The sequence below is a fragment of the Rhinolophus hipposideros genome, assembly GCF_964194185.1.
Source record: "Rhinolophus hipposideros genome assembly, chromosome: 10".
Taxonomy (NCBI): domain Eukaryota; kingdom Metazoa; phylum Chordata; class Mammalia; order Chiroptera; family Rhinolophidae; genus Rhinolophus; species Rhinolophus hipposideros.
Window position 1 is genome coordinate 71,379,391 of NC_138056.1, and position 27,417 is coordinate 71,406,807.

Below are 27,417 nucleotides of genomic sequence, written 5' to 3' on the forward strand. Positions count from 1 at the left end.
TCTGTGCACCCATCAGTAAGATGTATCCTAAAGTATCAAAAAAGCCTGAGACAGCTCGTAAGGGTGTTAATGCTTAGCATAAAACGGGACATAAATAAGTGTAATTGGTATGATTTGATAGGTTATTTTCTGGCACTGGGAATGCTCACATTTTTTTCCATATAAATTAATGCTCATTGCTTCTTCATTTTATGCCATTTCAGCTTACAAAAAGTTTCATAGGAATGCTCTTCTTTTGGATTGCAGGGTAAACCTGTATTAACAAGGGAGGCTTTCAAATTCCTGCTTCATTAAAGACCTTTACAATGAGAAGAAATTCTCACTTATGTATTAGATCTAAGTGAGGCTCTCTTTTTTAATCAGTAAGTCCCAATAAGTACGCTTTGACACAGCGATGTGTAACAGGAAGATTTTTATTCAAAAGTTCTGCATTTAGGACTTTCTCTGCATCAGGTCTATCAACCAGAACAATACAGTCCACCTCTGGGGTTATTTGGAAATGTGGAGGGTGGCATTTTGAAAGTGTCATGATGACTCTGGGGGGAGTACAGAAGGGAAGGATACTCATGGCAATTAGCAGTCAGGCCCAAAATGCTCAATGAATGACAGGCACACACACTATGGACCCCATCTACCCCCTCTTCCATGAACACCAAAAAAAAAAAAAAAAAAAACAAACCCTACAAATGCTCCCCATTCCTGCCCCCACAAAGAAAGTCAAGCCAGACAATTACATCTAATCTTTCAATGTCCAGGGCTCAGTATGGAGACCCGGTGTACAATTTGAAATCTACTGACAGGCAGCCTAGTTACTAGCATTCTTGCCAGATGCTATCTTCTTGCCTCTTTTTTTATGATCATAATCATGTACAGTCTTTTCAAAGTTCTGGGCTCACAGTTTTCTCCACCATCATGGTATTTCACCCTTGCTCCAACACCAAAGCTAACAGATTTGAGAAAAGTTCTCCACTCTAGTAAAGTATGCCAGAACAAAAATTTGCAAGTATCCCTAGAATCTTGAGTCCATAAATGCAAAGAAGAAGATACATATGCAATATTTTGTGTGTAATAGCATATGTGCATCTTAATGGGGAAAAGGTCCAGTTTCCTAATGTTCTCAAAAGAGTCTATGACCTTAAAACATTAAAACTAGTGCTCTACTAAAAACTATCCCAAGAAACTTTGATGATTCCTGTGCTCGCTGATGGTTTTGCAATATCTATAACATATGCTTTAAACCCTCAACATGTTAGCCAAAGCCCTCCATAATGTAGCCATTATCCTAACTATCAGGAATTTAAACCTATTCTGTCAATTTTCTTCATGTATCACTGATTTTAACAAACCAGACTACTTCCTTCAAACATATTTTCCTTTCTCAAAGCTCTGATCACAATTTCCTCTTCAGAAAACACATTTTCCTACATCCTCAACCATAAAAATTCTAATCATTCTTCAAGGTCCAGTTCAAATACCACACCTATAAACATTTTCCTGTCTACTCAGCTAAAATTAACTTTATTAGCAGCTGTGCTTCCATAGTATTTTGTATCTTCAATCTAGCACTTGTTACATTCTACCTAGATTTATGGTTTTAGCATTGTAATGCCTTCCCCTCTGTATTAGAAGGTAACTAAAGGGCAGGTGCCATATCTTATGCCTTATTGAGATCACCAGTAATTGGCACAGTACCTTACATGGAGGTGTTTAATATAAACATCTAAATTAAATACAATTTGAAGGGAAATTTGCATATTATTAAGCAATGATGAAAGCTACCTAAAAAAAATATGGCAATTACATCCCTTAAAACTTAGAAAATGGCCAGTCTAGTCCAGTTATATACAAATTCATATTATATATATCACAAAAGAGAAAAAACATAGTTTTAGAAAGTTTGTATAAATAAACACCCTTAAAATAAATGAATGGAAAAAGTATTCTGAAAACTTAAGCATCATACAATTATAGATTTTAATTAATCATGATTATTATAGTCTCTCTCCTTGACCATAGTATGTTTCAACTACCAGACTGTTTCTATTCTTTAGCAGAGCTCTCCTTAAGTTTTCTAAGGGTTAAAATGAATTAATGTGAAACAACTGATAACTATATTAAGATAATTTAGGGACCATTAAATAACTATGCCCAGGTCAAAGTATATCCTAAAAATAATAAAAATCTATAAAGAGAATCAACTCTGTGAAGTTTTACATTTTATGGTTTTGTCTTATATTAAATCAAGTATACTAGCCAACTGCAAATATAAAAATTTAGACTTACATAGATTCTTTTGTCTCTTTAAATTTTATACTATTCTATTCCTAGCAAGTTTTTTACAAGATTCAGGAAGTAATAAGACTTAGCCAGTTGAGAAAAGATACTTTATATAGCTGACCCTTGAACAACGTGGGTTTGAACTGTACAGGTCCATTTATATGCAGATTTTCTTCTATATTGGAAAAATTTTTGGAAATTTGCTTACTACCATGGAGCAATCACATCAATTACATACATTAGGCTACCATAAAGCCATCATATTGCTGCTCCTTCATTATCAATGCATAAATTGTTATACCTGTAAATATGAATTTCTTTTTCACATTATCTTTTCATTTTTGATGTCTAATGTTAGTAATACACAAAATATCCAGTGTTTTGTATCATATAAGATAGTCTCGATGTATGCACTGACAGACAATTCATCTTGTAAACAGATGACGTAAATGTATGACATGGAGAAATACATTTAAGGATGGTAAATGTATTTTCTCTTCCTTATGTTTTTCTTTATTCTAGCTTAGTTTATTGTAAGAATACAGTATATAATACATATACCATGCAAAATGTATGTTAATCAACTGTTTATATCATCAATAAGGCTTCCAGTCAACAGTAGGCTATTGGTAAAGTTTGGAGGGAGTCAAAAGTTATACTCAGATTTTCGACTGCACAGGAGGTCGATGCCCCTAATTCCTGCATTGTTTAGGGGTCAAGTATGTTTCACATAGCAATACAGAGTGTGGGGGAAAAGCAACTATTTTCCCAGTCAAGTGTGCTTGCATAATTTGAGTAGCATCAAGGCTCTACAGCAAAAAGATCTAGGCAGATGGGCAGAAGATAATGAGTGAAACAGAAATTTCTAGGTCAAGTTTACGTGCTAAATAATTGCTTTTATTTTGTATAGTTTGTGACCTTCCTGTAGGAAAGATGTGCTAATGAAAAGTATGTTCATGGATCAGTCAATTTCTATTCTTGGACCCAAGGCAATTTCCTGCTAATTATTCAAGAGTAAATATTAGAAATACTTTCTGTACACACATTTCTGTTATACAAAGGCTCTTTAAATCAAGTTATGCAAAAACATAAATTAGGACTCTTTAGTTTAAAAATATACAAACACTTGTGAGCTGGAATATTGAAAAAAAGCAGCATACCAAAAAAAGCAGTAAGAGTAGTACAAAAAGCAGGTATAATGCTAAGTAAAATGTCTTAAAATAATAAGCCATGTTACAATTGATATACATTTCAATGAAACAGACGGAGTTATGTGAAAACTAGTTTATGTTCTTTGCATACTCTTTTGTATATGTATTTGATCTTTCTCTAAAAAGCTAATTAAAGATGGAAAATAGGCCAAAGAATTTGGGAATTAAAATTATTTTAATTTGGCATGTTATGTATGACACCTAGATAAATGAGAGAATCCAGTCTTGGTTGTAAATGCTATGATTTAAAAGTTAATAATGGCCCTCTATGTTATAAAGAATGCTGACACATATGCAAAAGAATGATGTAACAGGAAGTATAATATGGTAGACTGGTGATAAAGAAATTTAAATTCTAGGCCCTAGCTCTGCCACAAAAGAGCTATGCAAACTTTAGCAAATATTTTCTTTACCTTTCTGAGTCTCAGCTTCCTTATCTCATCTACACGTAACGAAAGTGAGAGGGTTGATTTTATACACTATTCTAGAAATTATGATTTGGTTCACATGAGCACAGATTTTTACCTAAGTACAATCTGTATATAAATGCTGCTTAAAAAGGAGAATTACAAAGCATTAGATACTGAAAATTCAAATATGAAAATTTAAGTTCTATATGAACAAATACAATGAAAAAAATAACCAAGTATTATGAAATTTAAAGACAGGCAAGGAAAGAGTAGAATAGTTAAGTTTGTTAATAAACACATAATCACAACAGAAAAATCACATGCTGTTTTGGCCTCAAAAATATTATAAATTAATGATCCCTCTATTTTAGAATGTTGATTATTAGTATAATCCTGCATGAATGTTAGGAACATGATACAATGTAAAATTAACACCTAATTACTAATTGATTCTGAAACTAAGCCCACTTTACTCTGGAAAGCCAAAATCAAATTATTTTTATAAAGAAGCAATTCTATAACTTATGAAAGTTTTCAAAGGCAGCTTCCTAAACTGTAAAATGGCAAAAGGTTGCAGTGGAGCCATAGAACATTTCTACTTTTGTTCTTTGTGAGATTCATTTGGCACAAAAGAATTAATAAAAGTGTCATGTAACTCTATCTTCAGATTTCTTTTTTAAATCAAGTATAAAATTGAAGAGAGATAGAGAGGAGGCCTCAGAACTTAGGACTGCCCAAAGAACAAACTCCTTAAATACCACGTTTCCCCGAAAATAAGACCTACCCGGACAATCAGCTCTAATGTGTCTTTTGGAGTTAAAACTAATATAAGACTCGGTCTTATATTATAATAAAATAACACCGGGTCTTATATTAGTTTTTGCTCCTAAAGACACATTAGAGCTGATTGTCCGGGTAGGTCTTATTTTTGGGGAAATATGGTAATAGAATTCTATATTCAGAGGAGGAAATCCTTTATTGCTCAAACAACTTGTGAGTAAATAACTTTGATCATGGACCTTTAATTTACCCACCAAAATAGTCAATGAATTTTAATAGGAACGTCCTGAGGTTCATTCTTAAACAATATGGAAAATGGGATAACTGTCCATTTGCCAAGACCACAATATATACTTTATCAAACCTAAAGTGATTGTAATAGACCAAACCAATTTGATTATATAAGGTGAAACCTTACTCCTGAAAATTACGAAGCACAAAATATCAATTAAGATCTTCATATAGGCCATCAAATTTGTTTTTTAAAAAAATATCTTACTGTAATGAAGTCATCCCTTTTAACCATTCTTCCTTCGTAAAAAATCCCATGCTTTCAGCCTCCAATTTCCACGCTAAAACTAACATAATAATCTGGAAAGAACAGAACATAAAGGATAGGGGAAAAGTCAGCATAGAGATAATAATGTCTATATTTATCATGGAGAGCATTTTTATACAACTATTTCCATCTTTCAAATATTAAAGAGTACAACCTTTGGAATTATTAACTATAAAGAAATTTAGGTGGACCAATTTCTTAAAAGTAAAAAGTTCTAACAGTTTCTGAAGGTAGAATCTCTCCCACTATTATAATATAAATGACATTTGTATCAAGAAAGAGAACACATGTTTAATTTAGTTCATTAAAAATACCCTAAATGACATTTACAATAAACGTGAAGAAACAAAATCTTCATATAAGATTGAAGTGTCCAATTTTTAGAAATTTATGAATACACTATACCCCACTTGTATTCCATTTTACTTAGAAATAAAACATACATTTTCAGGTTCAACACCAATGTCTTCACAAAATTTTTCCATTCCTTCTGGCCCTACAACTTCATCAGGACCTTCAAAGACAAAAATAATTTTTATAATTTATTGTTATAATTTAGTATCAACATAAAACATAAGCCACTGTGCTAAAGGCATCTATGAATATACCCTAACATTTTTTGCATATTTGCAAATTTAAACTTTGACATATCTTTGATAAAGCATAAATATTTGCTATGGAATTTAAAATTTTTGAAATGTTCTTTAAATACCGTATTATAAAACAAAAGACAATAAAAAATGAAGCAATCACTAGTTTGTACAATAACTTGAACCTATCCATTAAAAAATGCATTTACTGAAAGCCTTCTCCAAAGAAAAGTTTTGGCAATGCATGAATATAAATAAGCATAAGGTTTGAACTTCTTACTCTACTAGAATGTGCCAGTACCAACTGACAATTCAAGACAATAATCAGAGGAGAATATCTGTTTAGTTACTAAAACAGAAGGTCATTTATTACTCTCTGGAAATATACCCAAATAAAATTTAATACTTTAAAAAGATACATTGTGAAAATAATGACAAGAAAATTACTACATTCCAATTCCAGAATGAGGTATTTTCCTTATCATCTTGGTTCTCAAATAGGCAGCAAAGCATTAGTTACATCATCTTAACGTAGAAAGAAAAGTTTAATCCTTCAGTAAGTTTGTCTGTCATTTGTCCAAATATTAACGACATTAAACTTATTTCTTATTGTTCTCCCTCAGTAACACTAAATATAAGTCAACACACCAATTCTCATACTTTTCATGTTATCAGAGTCCCAAAATATAGTAATTACTTTATTGTTAAGTCTTTTTTGTGACCGGGTAAGATTAAAACAAATTTGTGACAACATGGATGGACCATGAGTGCATTATGCTAAGTAAATAAGTCAGACAAAACAAGAACAAAACAAAAAAACAAACACATAAATACAGAGAACACATTGGTGGTTGCCAGAGGTGGGGCTGGAGTGTGGGTAAAATGGGTAAAGGTGGTCAAAGGTGCAAACTTACAGTTATACATAAGTCCTGGGATGTAACGTACGACAATGACTATAGTTAATATTACTGTATTGTATATTTGAAAGTCACTAAAAGTGTAGACCTTAAAAGTTCTTATCACACAAAAAAATTTTTTGTAAGTAGATATGGTGATGGATGTTAATTAGACTTATTTTGGTGATCATCTTGCAGAATAAACATGTATCAAATTATTATGTTGTACACCTGAAACTAATGTTATATCTCAATTTTTAAAAAGACTAAAACAATATGAAATATGATGGAAATATGTTCATCACACTTGGCTTTTGAAACTATAGTCTTGAAATATTGTTAAAGTAGCCCTGAGAAACTTGTTTTCCTTTCTTAAAGACTAAAAATACTCCAGCTTTATAAATCATAGACTAAAATGCTCAGGTGGCATTTTATATCACCATCATTAATTCACAAGTGCAACATGAAGGCAATGTCCTTAGGTTTTTCTGAATAAAAGAACGTAACCATCTAGTTATGTGGACATTATATTCTAGCTGTTTCAGATGAGATACAGGCTGCTAAGATGACATGGTCTGAACCAAAATCCTTCTTAAACTTTTCAGTTAAATCGGTATTGCACTAATTTATGAAGTGAGATATTAAAAGGTGAAGGGGGGTTGACTTATAGGAAACTTTCATTTCCTAATTTATACTTGGAGGATTTTTTTTTAAATGAGAATGTGTTAATTTTGTAATTTAAAAAGCACACATATACAATAAAAGTGTTAAAAAATATAACTGAATATGCATCATTATATTGTATGTGGCTTGGATAAAGTAAATATATAAAAAATTTAATAAAGACTATTTTTAAGGCACGATAGGAATATATTCTAAATTTTCATATGCAATAAGAAAGCTGACTTGCCCTTGAAGCTGCCACCATTAGTAATTAGAAGACAAAGTTGAAGAATTATGTCAAGAAATATATTACTGTTATAAAATATAGCCTCCCTAGAAACTGTGGGATTAGTGGTTAAAATTAGATTAGAATCAAGTTAAATTATGTTATATAAAAATATATAAGATACATATAAGACCTTTCTGTAAATGTTAAGTGACTTTCACAAAGCAATGCAAATAATAACAGATCTAAATCTAAAACAGGTCTATACCAATGTTCTTTTCCCAGATTGCATAATGTTAATGAATACTTCTTGAAACATACTCTTCCAATAAAGCTACTCCCAGAGTAAAACTTCTGCAGCTGAATTTAACTAACTCTTCCAGACAAAAAAACAGGTTTCCAATTAATTTAAGAAGTCATGGAAATATGTTCACTCTACAAGCTAGATACTTTATCAGAACTATGCAATTCTATCCCTATTTTTGATTCTTTATAAGATTTTAAAAGTGCCTTTTCACTTTCTATGCTTTTGTTTAGTAATATAATGGGCCCAGTATATTACTGAGTCCTTGCTAATTTAAATATCAGTCAAGATGAGAGGTCTTGTGAAAGAGCAAAACCATCAGGTTTATCACATATGACCTATAATATTATGTTAACAAGATTAGTGGTGAAACAATTTAAAACTAAAAAACAATCAATATGGTTTTTTTTTCAATAACCATAAAGAAATGTTCGCAGCTATATTTGCAGAGTCTAACTACGTCAGCCATACCACGTTTCCCCGAAAATAAGACCTAGCCGGACCTATAGCTCTGTGTCTTTTGGAGCAAAAAATAATACAAAACCCGGTCTTATTTTAACATAAGGTCTTATGTTAAAGAAAGGTCCTATATGTATGTTACTTTAACATAAGATCAGGTCTTATATAATAATACTGGGTCTTATATTAATTTTTGCTCCAAAAGACGCATTAGAGCTGATGGTCCAACTAGGTCTTATTTTCAGGGAAGCAGCTCAGGAAAAACAACCGTGCTCAAAGAATGACATAGCACCTTCAACATGAGCCACATAGGAGCTACACTATTTATTTTGGAACAGTACTACAAACATATACAACCAGTTAATCTGATGCTGTAATACTATTACTCTTTTAATAATAGCTAACATTTATTGGGTTCTGATTATATACCAGGTACTACTGTGCTAAGTGCTTTAAGTATGTTATCTCAGTAGGCACAATTATCTCCATTTTAATAAGGGACATCCCCATTTTAAGATGGAAGTTACTGTTCATTTGGCAAATAACTGGTTCCTCCTTATCAATTAGGTCTCTGCCCATAGTAACCTGTAGAAAGGTCTTTCCTAATCACTCTATTTGAAAGTCCATGCAAACTTTCTGCTTTCTATCCTGGCACCTTACCTTATTTATTACCTTTATAATGCTCCACCATCTGTAATTATCTTGCCTACTCACTATTTTCTGTATATCTTCCCGTTAGACGGCAAGTTCCCCAAAGGCAGGGCTCTATCTTAACATGTTCACAACTATATCCCCCGCACACACAAGTGCTCAACAGATATTTATTGAATGAATCGTTCAATGAATGACTGAAGATAAGTCAACCGCAAGTGCACTTCCTAGTATTTTCTTTGAAAAAGGAAAATTAGTTGCCACATACATATTTTTTTTTTAAATAAACATTACAAGATAGTAATAGTTAAAAGCATAGGCTCTACAATCAGAATGACGTAGGTTAGACTCCTGCTTCTTGTCACTGTATGGTCTTAAGTAAATTACTTGATCTGTCAGTTTTCTCATCTATAAAATAAGGATAACACTGTTTACTTAACAGAAAAGTCCTAGTAATTATTATGATGGCTATTACAAAAATGGTAGCATAGAAATGTTTAACTAATTAGAATCTCATGCTACCCAGAAAAGTCCCTAGGAGAGGTAAAACAAATAAGCATGAAAGTAAAAAAAAAGACTAATTTTATGGTATCTAGTAACCTTTATAAATAAAATGAGTGACCTTTCAATTCTATTATCATGCAAATCAGTAACACTGGCATTCTGAATAATGGGTCAACATTTTAAATGGAGGTCAGTAAGAAAATGAATTATCTTCATTTAATTTGGGTTAGCAGTTGTCTTGGGATGCTAATAATAGCAATTTTTCTGGTCTAGAAAGAATCTGTTCTGTTACTACACAATTTTTCAATTATACTTTTGGGATCACTCAGCTGATTCCAACAGTGAAATTACTGTTCCCACCCCACCCCCAAATAGTCTTAATACAATTAGCCTAAACTTATATCTCAAGTTCAGAATACACTTGAGGCCTTAACTTGATTAGCACTACATATAAGACAATGACTGCATGTACCCTGTTTTATTTTAAACACTCTGAGAATGACAGTGATGAAAGAGGAGAAGAAAAGAAAAAAACAGGGAGGCATATAAGGGAAAGGAAACAAGGGTAATAAATAGAAAAGACAGAGCTTTAACATCAGTAATTCCAAAAGACCAAAACCACTCTAATGGAAAAAAGCTTTTCTTCCATATAGGCTTGTAAAAAAGTTAGTAATAAGTGGGAAACAAGTGTTCGTTTTCATATATTTGCTTAACTCTTCAGCCTCATCCCTAGCTTTGACTTTCAGCCCACACTAGGCCTAGAGCTTTACATGGAACACGTAACACAGTTTAGCTTAAGTTAGCTCCTTCAAGAAGCCTTTGCTGACACTTCAAGGCTGGGTTACATATTTCTTCTATGAAATTTCACAGCACATCTTCCTAATACAGCATTTATCACACTGTATTAATAACAGTATTTTTATTTTCTTCTCGAAGTTAATAGCTAAATAGCAATTATTAAAGGGTAAATGTATTGTATTATTATATATCTGAGTTTTAAATCTTTTACTGTCTTCCAGAAGTTTCAGAAAATGTCAGTTTCTGGTTCAGAAAAAAATTCAAAAAAATACAGAAAAGAAAAATGAGAACTATAGTAAAAAAAATGTTTTATCACATACTTTGTGATTCAGAAAAAATTCAAAAAATTACAGAAAAGAAAAATAAGAACTATAGTAGTAAAAAAACTGTTTTATCACATATTTTGTGTTTTCCAAAATACCAACTCTACTTTAGCCAATAGATGTAAACCGGTAAGTGAATCTGTCTGTTTACAAATTTTATTAATAGTAAATGAGTTTCACTCCTCCCACTAAATATATGTTGAATTATATATTTAAAGACATAACCGGAAACAGCACCAAATTCTTAGCCTACCCACAATCCCCAGTATACAGCACTAACACACAGAAAGCATGAAATAAATAATTTGTTAAATAAATGAACCAAAAAACCTCCCAAAACAATCAAACAAAAAAACAACGTTTTAAAGCATGTGACTGATATCTTCTTATATTAATTTCATTACCTGCATACTCATAAAACCAAGCCAGGCACTTCTTGCTTGAAAAATGTTCCTCTCCACTTATTAGTCTAGCAGAGGGTTGGGATCTGCAATAACTTAGAAAACACACAAATACCTAAGAATTTTATCATCTCAACTTTTAGTGAAATGCTAGTTCAACATAAACTACTTCAATGTAAACTTAACAAAACTTTTTTTTTACACCCGGTATTATAGGAAAAAATTAGAGTTGTTAAGTATTTGCAATTTGATACAGTAGTTTATATATTAAAATTTCTGGCTAACAAAACCCAAAAATTACTTTGCTCACTATCAAATGCCAAAAATATCAACTACAATTATTTCCCCAGATTGCAGAAGTTCAACTTAATGGTCTCAATGCAGGATTGGTAGTTGGAAAAATATAAAACTTTAGAGTGATTCTTATTCTGAACTGCATGGACATTATATTTGCGTATAATAGATACACATTTGAAAACAGAATCTTACAAAGTATATTTTGGTACTTAATTTAACAATTTTCAAAATAAAATTATATATTAAGAGCTGTTTATCATCTACCAAGCTTAAACAGATATTTAAAGATAAAAGATGATTTAGGACCTAAGGGCATAATTAAATTCCACAGATGAAAAAACAAACAAAAAAACCCTAAGAAATAATCATAGTACAAATAATTGAGTCAAAGCTATTTAATCTGAATCTATTTATCTTTTTCATAAAATCATTTGAAGTGGAGAAGTTCACAAATGGCCTCTAAAATTTAATAAACTTCACAAGGAGCGTGGATAGTTCCACTACAACAATGACATGGAAATGCTATAACTTCTGCAACTGAGTAATATAATGTAAAATAAGAGTACCATATTTAAAACTCGAAGATGATCAAGTATCACTTGAATTCTAATAATGACTGCTCAGCTATTTTAATGTGCTTAATTTAAATAATTCTGACTCATTATATACTTAAGGTGACTATAAGTTAGAGTAATAAAAAACTAATCTGCATGTTTCATAAAAATTGAAGTCAGTGCAGTAACCACGTCAAATTCTAGTGTGAGTTACCAAGAGGTGTAAGAAAACAGCATCATCTTTCACAGTAATAACCCAAACAGTGTACTTAGGCTCTTGTTTCCCAAACAGCGTAATGAAGGAAACAAATCCAACTAATTACAAAAAGGAAGATGCAGACTAAATAAGTCACCAACCTCACGTTTTAAGCAGATCTCTCTTTAAGGAGAGTTATATAATCATCTCCCCTTTATAACGCTGGCTACGGTCTTCTTTTAAAGGCAGCATGTAAAGCTGTCACACCAAGTGCCACCAACTGATACAAAGACACCCAATCCGGAGATTAAAAAAACCCACTTCTCACACCGAAATTATTGCAACAATTCTTTGCAGCACGCACTGTTGCTGTGATACCTCAATGACAGGACAAATGGGATCAAAGAGCTGTTATCTACAATTCTGCTTTGTTTTCTTTTTTTCTCCAAGGCGACACAGGGCACCACAGCTCTCAAATTATTAACACTTATATGGAGAGCTGACAACATCCTGAATGCGAGACAACAAAACGCACGTCGGGCCTTTCCCACGCGGCACACAGGGACGTGGCGCAGGTGGAGGCACTTCCAGCAAATGGGTCTCCTCCGATTTTAAAGGCCTCCTACGGGGATCCTCCGGGTTAGACCACTCCACACACTCAATTGGGAGGCCAAGTACAGCACGGGGAGGTTTTCTTTCTGTCATTACCACGGGCGGCTGCCAGGTCAAGATTTCTCATACTCGGCTTCTTCCTTCACACTCTCCAAAGAAATCCTAGAAGTGACCCTTCGGCGTATTTGTACTCACTCCTGGGCTTGGAAGGAAGGCGGGAGGGGTGAACGGGGTAAGGGGGTAGGGGAAAGAGCGCATCTGACGTGCGCATTCCCATTTCCCCCCCCTTCGGGGCACTGCCCGGCGCCGCGGCTCACACACCACGAGCACGCGGTGCAGTCGGGCGCCGAGACTTGCGGGTTCTGCCCTTAGCCCCTGGGTTTAGGGGGGCCGTGGGGGGGTCGCCTCTCGCCAGCCCGAGCCTCCCTCTCCTCTCGCCGTCCAGCAAAGGAGGAAAGACTGAAGGGGAGTTGGGGGGGGGAGGAGGTGGTACCTGGAGATTTTACACTTTTTAAGGCCTCCGTCTTCCGCCACCGCCGCTGCCACCCCAGAGGATTTTCTCTTCTTCTTCACCGGCATCTTCCGCCCTCCCCGGTAGGGCGGCCAGGGGAGCCGGGGACGGGGGGCGCTGTCCACTGAAGACTCCTCAGTGCTGGCACCCGCTTCCCAGAGACAGCAGCAAGCGGAGCCGCAGAGTCGCCAACCCGCACCAGAGCGGCCCAGGCTGGCCACCGGCCGCTCCCAGGTTTCCCCCTCGTCTTTCTGTGCTCGAGGAAGGGGGACCAATCCTCCTCGGTGGACACTGCGGCTTGGTCACACCGGGAAGAGAGAACGCGGACAGCTCAGCACCTCCACCAGTCACAGATTCCAAGAGCAAGAGGCTCAGCCTGACCCGGATGCGAATCGCCAAAGGCCGGAAGTGACGCAAGCGCGGAGCCGGTCCCCGGGAGGGGTGTGGGTCTGGTGGCCGCCGGCACACCGGCTCCCAGGCTGAACCAGGCAGTGTGGCTGCCGCGAGTGGAGAAACCGGGCTTTGTTGGCTGGTTGACGGCCGTTGGTTGTCCAGGGTATCCTAACCTTTCCCACGCAACTTCTACCCCGCCCAAACGCTGGTAAGTCACCTCCAGATAGGTTTTATGAAACCACTAATATTTTGCAGTTGGCCTTAAAAATAACCGGGTAAAGCAAACCAACTTTCACTTCTGAGCTCTTCTATTCAGTAACCTCACTTTAATTATTACCCACGCCTTAAATGCATGTTCCTTTATGGGCCGGCGATCAGCCGCAGACTCTCCCACCCCTTCTCCGTTTTCCCTGACCTCTGTGTTATCACTTTTTCCTTTTTTAAAACTTAGCTTTCCTATTTCTGTTTCACAGAGCTTACCTCTCAGAAAAGCGACAGTCTGTGATCGGTGACCTAGTAAAAAAGAATTTGGGGGATATTTCAAGGGGCCTTCCCCCAGACTGTATTATCCAAAACACTTGTAATCACTCCACCTACACTTCAGTGAAAATATTGTTTATAAATAAAGGTTGTCGCATGGGTTTTGGTGAGATGACCTCCACCTTGCAACCCTCCTCTGGCCAATCTGATTACCATATTTCTGCAGTGCCGTTGATTGGGTCAGAATGGACATACATTCAAGTCAGGCCAGTCAGTACCAATGACATGAAATTGAACCATCAGGAGGCAACTTTATTTCCTATGGACTTGAACCTGAGAGGATGTGGAGAATAAATCCAAAACTCAGAAGAGACCAGAATCAAGCAGAAAAAATCCAAAACATGATTTTATGATGTGAGCCCTGAATCCATGATGTGCCCTGGAAATTTGTTGACATGAGCCACTGAATCTCACTGTTTTGCTTATGCAGTTCTCTGATACTTATAACCAAAAGAATGTTGTTCTTGAATGCCATAAATCTTAAACCCAATTAAAAATGCATGAGACCAAAACATCAAATCTGAATAAGATCAAGTCTAAAAAAAATACCATCTGTAAGTAGAGGACAGAGGAACATGTTAATACCCAGTGCAATCAACAAGATCTAAACTGACGGAAAAATCTACGGGAAAAATGGTCCAGAGTCTGCAACAAATTATTAGAAAGAGAGAAGGAAATTTTAAAGGATATGTCAATCATTTTTCGTGAGTCTTTGAATCTTGAGTCAAACAATTTGAATGATATTATGACATTTGTGAGACAATTGGAAATTTGAACACTAGCTGAATATTTGATGAAATTCTAGAACAAGCAAAACTTATCTACAGGACAGCATATCACTGATACTTGGGGACTGGAATAGGGTGGTAATGGAGGGAGAAGACTAAAGTGGCACAAGGGCGCTTTTTGGATAATAGACATGTTGTATATCCTCTATCTTGATTGAAGTGGTGGTGTATATACCTGTCAAAGCTCATAAGAAGTGCAACTCCCCCTTCCCCCAAACAACCCACACATACTCAAAACAATGACAAGACACTATTAGACATAACCAATCTTATTTCTTCAAGAAGTGAATTACAAAGCTAAACATCCCTTTCCCCAAACAGAACAAAGGAAATGGAAGGAACATCTAAATGATGAAGACAAAGACCCCAGAGGGCAATGTTCAAAGGATATTCTTCCAGAGAGCAGAATCAAGGCTGAATCACTGGGTAAGGAACCTTCATAATGACTGTGTGGCAGGATACCTGCATTGCTATGGCCCAGTAACTATTGCACATCTTTTCTAAGTAAGGATATTTATTGTGGTTATCATGGACCTTCTCCGTTGTTTATTGTACAAGAGAGGAGAGCAGATAATTGTCTCTTAGTTCATAGACCACTGGACCACGAAGAACCACTTCTAGACCCAAGGAAGAAGACCCACCACATCTGGAGATTCTGGAGATTTAGCTCAATGCAGTGAATGGACAGGAGACTACTGGCATCTATAGAATTCTCTGAATCTGTTTATGGTATTCATTCATTCATTCTGTTGTTCAAACAATATTTAATGATGACTTAAACCAGGAACTGTCCTGGGTTTAGAGATATAAAAGGCAGGTGTGACTCCTGCATTCATAAAGTTTAGAGTCTGGAGGAGGAAATACATGCAGTCTAATTGCATTTAAGAGTACTTTATGAACAAATAATAGGGTCAGTAATGTATGCTTGTTACTCATAATAATGGGATGGTGATTTCCAGGGTTATGTAGATCATTTTCTTCATTGCCTCCTCTGCTCAGTACCTACTGCCACCACCATATTATAGTAAAATAAGACCGGGTCTTATTTTTGCTCCAAAAGACGCATTAGAGCTGATTGTCCGGCTATCTTATTTTTGGGGAAACAAAGGTATGACAGAATACTTTGTTGGGTAGGAAAATTTTTTAATGAAAATAATGAGAAGGAAAGGGAGAGAAACTTACATGATTTAGCAGAAACTTATGTGTCCTCATTTCAGATCCAAAAGAAGGCAGTGACTTTAGGTAAGACTCATAATTTCCTTTATCCTTCATTTATCCTACTGTTACAGGGAAGGATATAGGGAAAACAAATATCCATTTCTAATGGCAACGGACATATATTTGTACCAAATAGGGCAGATGGCAGAAGGAATGAGACTGAGCCATGTAGTTCTGTCATCTATTTGACGTGTTGGTTATACACGTGTCCCTTAGCTTTTGGGGGTTATAGAATGTAGCGATGAAACATGTCTCTTAAAATAGTTGTATCTGTATCAAAATGGTGCCCTAAAATGTGTTAATTTATATATTTTATACATTGTTTATATTTTCTTAACACCTCTTTCAGATATGGCATTTCTACTTGCCTGGAAAACAAGCAACACAGAAATTAAGTGACTTATGGGATGCCACATGTTATTATAGTCCTGAATCCATATAAATACTTTCCTTTCCATACATTACCATTGATTTTCAAAACAACTCTGTAAGTCAAAATTTTGTATAACATTTCCATACACATAAGGCCTGAGAGAGAAGACTCTTAGAGAAGAGAACAGTAGAACTGGGGTATGAAAACAGGACTTTCTGTTTTGGAGCATCAGTAAAGCCCACAGGAACTTCTAGTGTTTTAGAGAAGCCCAGCAATGCAGATCTATGTAACCCATGCCATGTACCCCTTACATCCTAAAGCAGTGTGCTAGAGCATAACAACTGACTGGGAGCTCAGCCTGACTGGGAACCAAACTGAGGGAGTAGCCACTGTCCATTTCCACCGAAATTCTGGTAGTGGGGCTTTTCCTTCCATATCATTATAATCTTTTTTCATTCAATGACCCCCTCTTTATTTTCAGGGCTCTTAACCAAGTTCTCAGCCATTGAAAACAGGATTGTCTACACAGGGCAGTTTGAATGGGATTCAGAAAATTCTTAGGCCATGATTGCTCCTTAGGAAAATCCATAGGTGACATGTGGGCAGTTACTGAAGACCCTCACTATTCAGCATGAAGTAGATTAGCTCACATGAATGCAGCAGAGGCAGCAGAGGCAATGACTCATAGAATGGCAGTAAATGATCTGTAAATAGTCTCATTTACTTGGCACCCACACTGCTCTGGTCACTGGCAACGATGTTGGTGTTTTTTTTTTTTTTCTCCTTATTTTATTAGTTTTAGGTGCACAAAACAATATAATAGTTAGACATTTATCATTTATATCACTCACACAGTGACAGTCCCTCTCTACCCCCATCCACTATCCCTCTGACATCGCACACAGCCATTATATTTCCACTGTCTCTATTCCTAATGCTGCACTCCGCTTCTTGTAACTATATGTATATATAAAATTATAGTTGACATTCATTATTGTTCAGCTTCAGCTCCAGGTGTACAGTGCAGTGATCAGGCATCTACATCTTCCCTAACGAGACAAGTGACCATTGGATACTCTACAAAATCTGAGTCTGCTCTTCTCCATGTATCTTTGCAGATCTTCCCCCTCATCTCTAGTTTCACAGAGATCTCTGCCAAGTTTGAGTCCTATCCACCTCTTGAACCATTGTCCTAGCCAAGACGACTTTCAAGTGTTACAGCATAAACTCTGTTTCAGGGTTGTTACAGCATAAACTCTTCTTTCAGGGCCTGTACTTATAATTTGCAAGAGACTTCTTGTCTCTAGAGAAAATATGGCTCATGAGAATCAGAAGTTTTGGCTTTCAATTGCATTTTGATATCGTGAGGTTTCAGAACATTTTTAAAGAAAAAAACTAAACAACTGTTTTACATTTCTTATTTAGCAGTCATAATTCTCCTTGAGGCAATGAAAATTGACTAAGGCTCATGAGCAAGAATGTGCAGAAAAGAAAAGCACAAAAATTTTTTGAAGATATTTTCTCTCTATGGGCTAAACAACCAGGAAATTATCAGACAAACTTCACTGAACTCTTACTACATTCTCTATGCAGCTAAAGTTTCCATCTGCACACCGTTCTAGTATAACCTAACACCTAGGACCAACTACATGATTTGTAGGGCCCAGAGCAAAATGAAAATGCAGTCCCTTGTTCAAAAAATATTTAACACGCTGTGAAAGCAGACCATCAAATCCAATTCAGGGTCTTTCTAAGCATGAGGCCCTATTCAGTTGCATAGATTGCATGCTTGTGAAGACAGCCCTGTGCACACCTTAAAAGCAGTTTCATTCTTTTGCACGTGGCTATCCAATTCTGCCAGCACCATTTATTGAAGAGGCTGTCTTTTCTCCATTGTATGATTTTTGCTTCTTTGTCAAAAATTATCTGTCCATATTTATGTGGTTTTATTTCTGGGTTCTCAATTCTATTCCATTGGTCTATGTGTCTGTTTTTCTGCCAATACCATGCTGTTTTGATTATTGTAGCCCTGTAGTACAAGCTAAAGTCAGGGAGTGTGATACCTCCAGTATTGTTCTTTTTTTTTTTTAAGATTGCTTTGGTTATTCGCGGTCTTTTGTGGTTCCAAACAAATCTGATGATTTTTTGTTCTATTTCTTTAAAAAATGCCATTGGGATTTTGATGGGGATTGCATTAAATCTGTATATTGCTTTGGGTAATATGGCCATTTTAACTATGTTGATTCTTCCAATCCATGAGCACAGAATGTCTTTCCATTTCTTTGTGTCTTCTTCAATTTCTTTAAAAAATGTCTTATACTTTTCAGCATATAGGTCTTTCACATCCTTGGTTAAGTTTATTCCTAGGTATTTTATTCTTTTTGCTGCAATTGCAAAAGGAATTGTTTTTTGTATTTCTTTTTCTGAGGTTTCATTGTTAGTATATAGGAATGCAATGGACTTTTGTATGTTGATGTTATAGCTGGCAACTTTACTGTATTCGTTGATTGTTTCTAATAGCTTTTTGGTGGAGTCTTTAGGGTTTTCTATATATAGCATCATGTCATCTGCAAAGAGTGACAATTTAACTTTTTCATTCCCAATTTGGATGCCTTTATTTCCTTCTGTTGCCTCATTGCTCTGGCAAGGACTTTCAGCAATTTGTTGAAAAGCAGAGGTGATAGGGGACAGCCCTGTCGTGTTCCTGAACGTAGAGAAAAGGGCTTCAGTTTTTCAGAGATATTGGTCTGTAGTTTTCTTTCTTTGTGTTGTCCTTACCAGGTTTGGTATCAGGGTAATGTTGGCCTCATAAAATGAATTGGGGAGTACTGTCTCTTCAATTTTTTTGGAAGAGTTTGAGCAGGATTGGTATTAGATCCTCTTTAATGGTTTGGTAGAATTCACTAGTGAAGCCATCTGGTCCTGGAATTTTGCTTTTGGGAAGGTTTTGGATGACTGATTCAATATCGTTAATGGTGATTGGTCTGTATAGATTTTCTAGGTCTTCATGGTTCAGCCTTGGAAGGCTATATGTTTCTAAGAACTTGTCCATTTCTTCTAGGTTATTGAATTTGGTGGCATATAATCCTTCACTATAGTCCTTCACTAAGTATTTTTGGAAGATCCTTTGTATTTCTGTGGCGTCCGTGATAACTTCCCCTTTTTCATTTCTGACTTTGCTAATTAGTGTCTTCTCTCTTTTTATCTTAGTGAGTCTAGCCAAGGGTTTGTCAATTTTGTTAATCTTTTCAAAGAACCAGCGCTTTGCCACATTAATTTTTTCTATTGTCTTTTTGTTCTCTATTTCATTTAGTTCTGCTCTGATTTTTGTTATTTCCTTTCTTCCGCTGACATTGGGTTTCATTTGTTCTTCATTTCCTAATTCTTTAAGGTGTAACGTGAGGTTATTTATTTTAGATTTTTCTTGTTTCTTGAGATAGGCCTGTAATGATGTAAATTTCCCTCTTAAAACTGCTTTTGCTGCATCCCAAAAATTTTGGTAGGATGTGTTTTCATTGTCATTTGTTTCTATGTATCTCTTGATCTCTCCTCTAATTTATTCTTTGACCCAGTCGTTCTTTAAAAGTATGTTGTTTAATCTTTATGTATTTGTATTTTTTCCTGCTTTCTTTTTGCAGTTGATATCCAATTTCGAAGCCCTGTGATCAGAGAATATGCTTGGTATGATTTCAATCTAATTAAATTTGCTGAGGCTGATTTTAGTTCCCAATACATGGTCTATCCTTGAGAATGTTCCATGTACACTCAAAAAGAATGCATAATCTGATGTTTTAGGATGAAGTGCTCTATATATGTCAGTTATGTCCATTTCATCTAATGTGTCATTTAGGGCTGCTATTTCGATATTTATTTTCTGTTTGGATGATCTATCCATAGCTGTCAATGATTTAGTTAGTTCCCTAGTATAATTGTGTTTTAGTCAATTTCCCCCTTTAGTTCTGTTAGTAGTTGCTTGGTATATTTTGGTGCCTCCTGATTGGGGGCATAAATATTGATGACTGTTATGTCATCTTGTTGTATAGTCCCCTTTACCATTATGAAATGTCCATCTTTGTCTCTTGTTATCTTTTTCACCCTGAAGTCTGTTTTTTCTGATATCAGTATGGATACACCTGATTTTCTCTGGGTACCATTTGCTTGGAGTGTCAATTTCCACCCTTTCACTTTGAGTCTGTGCTTGTCCTTGTAGCTAAGATGTGTCTCTTGGAGACAGCATATGGTGGGTTTAGTTTTTTGAACCAGTCTGCTACTCTGTGCCTTTTTATTGGTGAGTGCAGTCCATTTACATTTAGGGTGATTATTGATACGTGAGGATTTCCTGTCATTCTATATTTAGTTTTCTAGTAAGGCTGTGTCTCCGTTGTTTCTTTGCCTTTTTGTTTTTGTCTATTATTTCTGTGTGGTGGTATTCTATGATGTTTTCCTCTGTTTCTTCTTTTATTACAGTATATATTTCAGTTCCTGATTTTTTTTTGAGTGGTTACCCTTAAGTTTATGTAAAAGAATGTTTGACATTTAGAGTATTCCATTTTCGTCAGCACGCTTTCTTTCTCCATTCCCATATTCCAGTTCAGGGCTTTACTCTCCCTCTTTTATTTGCCACAAATTCTCCCTGTTGATGGTTGTCTAATAACCTCCTTTAGTATTTCTTGTAGTGCACGTCCTGTATTAGAAAATTCCCTCAGCTTCTGTATGTCTGGAAAGGTCTTTATTCCTCCTTCATATCTAAAGGATATCTTTGCTGGATATAGTATTCTTGGCTCATAATTTCTCTCTTTCAATAATTTGAATATTTGTTTCCACTTTTTCCTGGCCTGTAGAGATTCTGCAGAAAAATCTGATGATAATCTAATGGGCTTTCCTTTATAGTTACCGTCTTCTTTTCCATGGCTGCCTTGAGGATTCTTTTTTAGTTGTTGAATTTAGACAGTTTCAATACAATGTGCCTTGGAGAAGGCCTGTTGGAATTGAGGTAATTAGGTGTTCTATTTTCTTCTTGGTTTCGAGGATCCAGTTCTGTCCACAAGTTTGGGAAGTTCTCATTGACAATTTGTTTGAATATACTCTCTGTTCCCTTCTCTCTTTCTTCTGCTCCTGGTATGCCCATTATTTTATATTGCTCTTTCTGATGGAGTCAGAAAGTTCTTGTAGAGTTCTTTCATTTCTTTTAAGTCTCAAGTCTCTTTCTTCTTCCATCTGTGTAATTTCCAGGTTTCTATCTTCGATGTCACTGATTCTTCCTCCATCTGGTCAACTCTACTACCTAAGCTGACTATTTCATTTTTCATTTCTTCTATTGAGTTCTTAACCTCCAGAAATTCTATTTGGTTCTTTTTTAAAATTTCAATCTCTTTTGTAAAATGCTTATGTTGTTCTTTGATTGTGTTTCTGAGTTCATTAAACTGCGTTTCTGTGTTTTCTTGCATCTGGTTAAGTGTTTTCAGAACTGCAATCTTGAATTCTCTGTCATTTAAGTCACATATTTCCATATCTTTAAGTTCCTTTTCTGGAGACTTTTCACTGTCTTTCTGAGCTGTCTTGTTGCTTTGGTTATTCATGGCAATTACTGGTTTATTATTTCTCTTCCTAGACATCTACAGGAGTGGCTTTTGCAACAGGTTGATAGGAAGAGGTCTTTCATTTGTTTTCCAGTACTTGTTGGTAGAATGTTTTATTTTTCTCTCCGACTGCAGCCTTTTTTCTCTCTCACACGGTAGTGCTATGTTTTCTCTGCACTATTCAAGCTTCTCACACAATGGGGGGATTCCATGTGAGACGGGCTTCTCTTCTGTTAATAGTTCTCCTGGGTCACAGGGCGCAGTGTCTGTGTGGGTATGCAAAGAACTTTTGAAGAAGAGCTTTGAAGTTCCAAAGCTCTTCTTGCACTAGATTCAGAGCCCGTGTGTTTTAGCAGTTTTGTTTACTCCTGCAGGGATCCACCCAGATAGGTGGGGCCAGAGGCAGCGTGGTGGCCCAGATCAATGGCAGTGACCACCAGCACAACTGGTCCTGCTTCCGCAGCTGCCTACCCTTTGCCAGAATTAGTTGGGCTGCAAGTCTGTGTCTTCGGTCCACAGTTCTCAGAACAGCAAATATTCTTCTGTTCTTTTGATCTGACACTGCTACTGTTCTGCTTCTAGCACTGGCCAGGTGGGGGTGGGAGTACTCTGGGGTGTAGGGAGGGGGTGGCTAGTCTCAATGTCTAAGGCTTCTGTTCTCTCCTTGGCAGTGAGGGCTTAAACCACTGTTTACAGCCTTCTTCCCTTAGTCTTTTCTCTGAGGTCTCTGCCGTGAGCGTTGGGTTCAGCTGTGTTATATACTCTCCCCTCAGCCCTGTGGGCCATAAACAGAGCCCTAGCAGTCTGAGTTCTTCCCTCTCCCGCAGCTGCGGAAGTTCCAGGATGCAGCGAGCTTGGAGCACTGAGCTAGGTCTTTGTACTGTGCACGCGCGACTCCGTCTCTGCACTTCTCCCTTCCCACCTCCCCTGCTCGCGCAATTTTCCCACATTTAGGTGTATTCAGTAGTGGGCCTCTTTGTCTTGCCTGTTTGCTATGCAGGGAGTCCTTTGTGGAGTTATAGTTGTTCCATTTGTTGTAAATTCCAGGGGAGATTTACAGAGGCTCCCCTCACGCTGCCATTTTGATGACGCCTGATATTCTCTTTAAAAGAGCGAATTCAGAGTACAATCTCTGCCATACCTCCTGCCATTAATATTGCAATATATCTAGAATTAATACTGATATTTAATTTTTAAATACATAATGGAGCACCAGCATTCAATTTAATTCAGCATTCAAATAAATAGTGTTTAACATCTGATAAATTAAAAATATTTGAATTATTTAATCATAGTGTCTGTATTTTCTCACAATGAAACAAAAGTATTATCAGCAAGGAGGTCCACACTTTGATTTTGTTCTCCTCTAATGTCTATTTCTGGTTCTCTTCATTCTGGAGATTGGGGAATATCATCCACACATGATCACATTTCTGGCCTAGTCCTCTACCTTTTCAACCACGCTGAGGATTAGTTGGGGGAGAGAGGTTGGCAGAATTGCAGATGAAAGAATTATGTTCAGCTGTATGTTATAAACCAACTCCTTTGCTTAAATGTTTCCTTTCTCTCCCCCTATATTTTCAGTGCACAAGGTACAGCTGCGCTTACCTGCCCACTTTCAGGTAGAATTGACTGCAGGAAGAATTGGTTTCTATAATGCAGCATCTCTGGTTCTGGCCAGTGGACTCAGAATATGGTGAGGCCAAAAAGGAACACCAACGGAGCCATAGAGAGAGGAGTCATAGCACTATATTCTCCATGGCGGCTGGTCGAGCCAGAGAAGGAAACATCCGCCAGTACCTCAACAAAGGGTCTTCCTGCACCACAGCCTCGCTGATGGCCAGGCAAGACACAGGAAGCCAATATCTGCCAGTTCCACTACATCGTGGTACGTTCCCAGTCAAGCGGTCCATCAAATTAGGGATAGAAGGTAACTCCCCATAGTCCACAGTCATTTGCCAGGAATGTGCGTTGGCTTCACAATGTGTGCCCTCTCCGCAGGGCGAAAGCTTCAAGTCCTCCCCAACCTGGGGGTGAGGGACGACCTTGACCGCACCCGCATCTTTCACCGAGGACTCAGTAAGCGTTTCTTCCTGGGACTACAAATCCTGCACCCAGGCTGCCTCAGCAAGCACTTCCCAGCCCACACGGCTGCGATGACCTTCACTTTCTCTGGCCTGTGCTCGTTGGAGAATTGTCCACGTCTTTCCATCCCTCCATGGGGGTTCAGCTCTCCGGCAGCTGCATGGCTTTTCCTATGCTGGTCGGAGAACTGTCCACGTTTTCCCACCCTTCCATGGGGGTCCCACTCATGAGAACAGCAGCCACCAGGCACCACTCAGTGTGTGGGGGGCCACATGTCCTCCTGCCCAGTGGCAGACGACTTCATTACCTGACCGGGAGAACACTGCTCATTGCGCCATGTGTCATGTAGCTCCCGCTCCCTGCACAAGAATGCCAAAAAGGATTCTTGTGGTTCATATGGTGAGGCCAAAAAGGAACAACGGAGACATAGGTAGGGGAGTCATACCACTAAATTCTCAATGGTGGCTGGTCGAGACACAAAAGCAAACATCTGGCAGTACTCCAACGAGGGGTCTTCCTGCACTCCAGTCTCACTGGCGGCCAGGCGAGACACAAGAAGTAGGATCAACATGATTTGCAATCCAGAATCCGCTTGCTAACCACACTTGCTAGTCGCTATCTGCTTGCTAGCACAGCCACATGTCGTGCGGGGCCTCTAGTCCTTCTCCCCACATAAGAACTCAGGATATGGCTAGGCCAAAAAGGAATACCCATGGAGCCATAGATAGGGGATTCATACCACTATATTCTCTCTGGCGGCTGGGCGAGATACACGCAGCAGTAGCTACATGATCCGCAGTCCGCCATTCACTTCTCTGCCTGCCAACCAACCAACCAACCAACGCAGCCCTGCAGTTACATCAGTAGCCAATTGGCTAACTGGTACAGCTGATGGCCAACCAATCACAGTTGATGGTCATTCACTACCTGAGCCAGCACCTCCACGCGGGAGGCTGAAAGCCTGGAAACTGCTCTCTGGGACTCTGTCCCCACACCACAGCAGTTATATTAGTGGCTAATGGCCAACTAGTTACAGCTGATGGCCATTTGCTACCTGAGCCAGCACCTTTCTATATGAGGTCGAGAGCCTGGAAACTGCTCTCCTAGCTCTGTCCCTACAATTCCCTATTAGACCCAGACAGTAGTAATGGTTAGCACTACTCACTGACTTAGGAAGAGTCAGAAAAATTAGAATTTCATTTATTGTATAGGGACACATAAAATATAAAGAGGTTAATATATTTAAGTATTTGCATTTGAAGTGGTTCAGAACAGCGTCCCCCAAGATGTAATACTTTGGCATGTGGATTATTTTGAGCTGAAGGCTGTGGAGACCCTGTGGGCTCAGAAGAAACTTCTGCCTCTCCCTGAACTATCTGGAAGAATCTAAATTGCGGGCCTTGTCCATAATAAGAGTTATTACCAGAAATAACATTTTTATGACCTATCTATAGGGCAGGGCAAACACTTAATTACTTAACATCTGCTCTTATCATTCTCTGAATGACGTTCCCCCCTCTGAAGCCCTAAGTCATCTCATCCTCAGCACAGAATGCCATGTATTCATCATTTTCACTTTCTGTCTGTGAACTTCTCATGTATATGGGGCCTCTGACTCTCTTAAGTATGTGGGCGTCCCATATGTACATATGTAATTAAACTTGGTTATTTTCTCTTGTTAATCTGTCTCACGATTATTTAATTATGAAACCAGCTGGAACCCTAGAAGGGTAGAAGAAAATTACTTCCTCCCCTACAAGTTGAACATTAAATGTCATATTTGAGCGGATATTTTAATATACTGTTACTGAAACATGTAAATACCATGCCATAGTGTAAGTTTCATTTTTTGTAAGTCTGAAGAAGAGGTTCTGAAATGACATTTTTTCATGTACTGCCCCCCAGCACTGTCCAAGATGATGATTGATTTAATATGAAAAATGATATAACAATTTTATGGTATTCTTTAAATTGAATAAGAGTATAAACAGTATATTTAATAGGGCAATATTTTATAAACAAGATTGTCTTTTGTATAATTTGCTTAATATTTGTCAAATATAATGGATACAAATGAAAAAAAAAACACACAACAAAAACGAAACTTTTTCCTCTAGTCACTTTCATGGAATTCACACAGATACTTTAGATAGAGATCATCTAGAACTGTGGACCCCTGAGGAAACTTGAGACATTTTCAGGGGTCTGTGAGGTCAAGCTATTTTCACAATAATATTAAGGCATTTTGTAACTCTTTTACTATGCTTGCCATTTGCATTGCTGATCTAAAAGCAATGGTGGTTGTGGTAGGCAGAATTCTAAAATGGTCCCCAGGTTTCCTTGTATAACTCTAAACTTAAGTGTGGGTGAAACCTGGGCATATAAAGGGATATCATTCCCATGCTTAGTCGACTAATAAGTTGACTTTTGAATTAATAAAGATTATCCACTGGGCCTGATCTAATCAGGCAACTTGAAAGGGAAGGGGTCATTCCTGTTATATGATATTTGAAGCACAAAGGAGAGTTGATGTGTGAGGAAGTTCTCCATTGTTGACTCTAAAGATGGAAGTGAAGACTGTGGTGGCTTCTTGTTGCTGAAAGTGACCCCAACTGACAGCCAGCAAAGAAATGGAGACCTCAATCTTACAATGGCAGAGTTTAATTCTTCCTCAACTTTATGAGCTTGGAAGAGGACCCTAAGCTCCAGATAAGAATTCAGCCTGGCCATTATCTTCGTTTAAGTGTCATGAGACCCTTAGCAGAGAACCAGACACTCGGTTAGCAGATTACTGATGGACAGGACTGCAAGCTAATAAATGGGTGTTGTTTTAAGCCACTAAATTTGTATAATTTGTGATGCAGCAATGGAAAACCAATACAGTGTCTAAAACTACTGGCACCTTGGCACACATCAAGGCTGGGGTGCCATACTGTTCTAGTATTCATCCATTCTTCACCTCCATCCAATCACAGAAAGAGATTCCAGTTTCACTTTAGAATGTCCTTGAAGAAGGAGCAAATATTGACTTTATCAGCTCTCAAACCTTCAGAACAAGTCATGTCAATAATCTGAATGATGAAATGAAATATGCATAAAGCACTTCTGTGGCATAGTGAAGTACAATGGTTGTCCTAAAGAAAAGAACCCGTGGCAGAGTTGTGATCTAAACTAGCAGCTTTTTTCTTGGAATACCATTTTTACTTGAAGACTATTAAG

The 27,417-nt window shown here is 37.3% G+C and overlaps 1 protein-coding gene and 1 long non-coding RNA gene across 3 annotated transcripts in view; one reads left to right on the forward strand and one right to left on the reverse strand.

Annotated features, from left to right (window-relative positions):
* The window catches only part of DCUN1D5 (defective in cullin neddylation 1 domain containing 5), a 32,501-nt gene extending 18,885 nt beyond the window's left edge, over positions 1-13,616 (reverse strand). For both annotated transcript variants that reach the window (XM_081063147.1, XM_081063148.1), the window contains exons 1-4: positions 13,205-13,616; positions 11,056-11,147; positions 5,681-5,751; positions 5,178-5,269 (exon numbers count right to left, since the gene is read on the reverse strand). In XM_081063147.1, the coding sequence (XP_080919273.1) occupies positions 5,178-5,269; positions 5,681-5,751; positions 11,056-11,147; positions 13,205-13,290 (341 nt within the window). In that variant the 5' untranslated portion in view covers positions 13,291-13,616. The remainder of the gene's footprint in view (positions 1-5,177; positions 5,270-5,680; positions 5,752-11,055; positions 11,148-13,204) is intronic.
* A 33-nt stretch (positions 13,617-13,649) lies between these two features.
* Positions 13,650-25,878, forward strand: LOC308503662. Its single transcript, XR_013994226.1, has 4 exons — positions 13,650-13,823; positions 15,265-15,369; positions 23,698-24,001; positions 24,115-25,878. It is a non-coding gene; the product is annotated as an uncharacterized lncRNA (long non-coding RNA).
* Positions 25,879-27,417: the final 1,539 nt, after the last annotated feature.